This window comes from Rhagoletis pomonella, unplaced genomic scaffold (assembly GCF_013731165.1).
Source record: "Rhagoletis pomonella isolate Grant_MI unplaced genomic scaffold, Rhpom_1.0 Rhpom_scaffold_27154, whole genome shotgun sequence".
NCBI classification, from domain to species: Eukaryota; Metazoa; Arthropoda; class Insecta; order Diptera; family Tephritidae; genus Rhagoletis; species Rhagoletis pomonella.
In genome coordinates this window covers 1-1,406 of record NW_023485619.1, presented here as the reverse complement: position 1 = coordinate 1,406, position 1,406 = coordinate 1, and the positions used below count along the sequence as shown (strand labels likewise).

Sequence of the window (1,406 nt, the reverse complement as noted above, 5' to 3'; positions counted from 1 at the left end):
GAAGCAGCAGATGTTTTAAAGGAATGTTTTTACGTAGATGACTGTTTTAGCGGCGCTAGCTCTGTTGATAAGGCAGTTGAATTACAACAGCAATTACAGACTTTACTACAGTGCGGCGGATTTACACTGCGAAAATGGAATTCCAATTCCGGAGATTTTCTTCAAAAAATTCAAGGAACAAATGCCAATAAAATATGTGCGCTTAATTCGGACCAAGATACTAAAGCACTGGGAATTTATTGGTCATGCCAGGATGACTATATTGGGTACAAGGTAAAAGTGAGCGTAGTTTCCGTAGCAATCACTAAAAGACAGCAGCTTTCCGACGTTGCAAAAATTTATGATCCTGCTTGCTTGCTGGCTCCTATCATCATCACTGGCAAGCGTATGTGCCAAGATCTTTGGCGTACCGGATGTACGTGGGATGACCCGATTCCCGAACCTTACCAGAGTGAATGGATAAAATTCCGTGATGAGATGCCACTGATGGAAAACGTAGAAATTCCGAGGTGGCTTTTCACAGCGGACGACATAGAAGAAGCTCGGTTGCACGTATTCTGTGACGCGTCATCAGCAGCCTTCGCAGCCGTCGCGTATCTACGGGTGTCGCAGTTGAACGGTGAAATAAAAGTATCTATTATCATGGCGAAGACCAAGGTGGCACCGTTAAAGAAACGAACCATACCCTGTTTGGAACTAAATGGAGCAGTGCTTGCGAGTACTTTAACCTGCAAAATTCTTGAAACTCTGCAGCTTAAATCTACTCACACATGGTACTGGTGTGATTCTAAGACAGTGATCAGCTGGATTCGGTCCAATCCTGGACAGCATAAGCAGTATGTTGCCAACCGGATAGCAAAGATTCAGGAGCTGACAAATGTAGACGCGTGGCGGTACGTGCCCACTAAATGCAATCCGGCTGATGTCGCGTCTCGTGGCATTTACCCTTCGCAACTTGAAGGCGTTAGCATATGGTGGGCGGGCCCCACATGGCTACAAAAGGACTAAAGCTATTGGCCAGCAAGCATCGTGATTGAACCAACAAGCACCCAGGCGGCTGGGAACGACGATCTTAGCATTGTGTCACTAATATCAGTTCCTAAGCCTGATTACTGGATTCTTCAAAAATACTCGTGTATCCAAAACCTACTAGCCGTCACTGCTTGGTGCCAGCGTTTTGTATGTGCAGCATTGAGAAGACCCCATGAGAACACTGACTTTTGCACTGCTGCAGAGAGAGCTAAGGCGTTGAAATATTGGATAAGAAACGTTCAAAACATACATTTTTGAAATGAAATGAATTAATGAAATCTCCAGTCTCCGGCAGAAAAGAGGACTCAATGCAAAGAGCAAACTCCCAAAGCTCAACCCAGTGCTGGATGATGATGGACTTTTGCGCTTAAATG

General features: G+C 45.1%; 1 protein-coding gene across 1 annotated transcript; it reads left to right on the top strand.

The window, feature by feature from the left end:
- Positions 1 to 50: 50 nt before the first annotated feature.
- Positions 51 to 1,008, top strand: LOC118732761 (the record flags this gene model as incomplete). Its single annotated transcript, XM_036461875.1, has 1 exon — positions 51 to 1,008. A coding segment is annotated over one exon (958 nt), but the record flags the coding sequence as incomplete, so codon positions are not given.
- Positions 1,009 to 1,406: the final 398 nt, after the last annotated feature.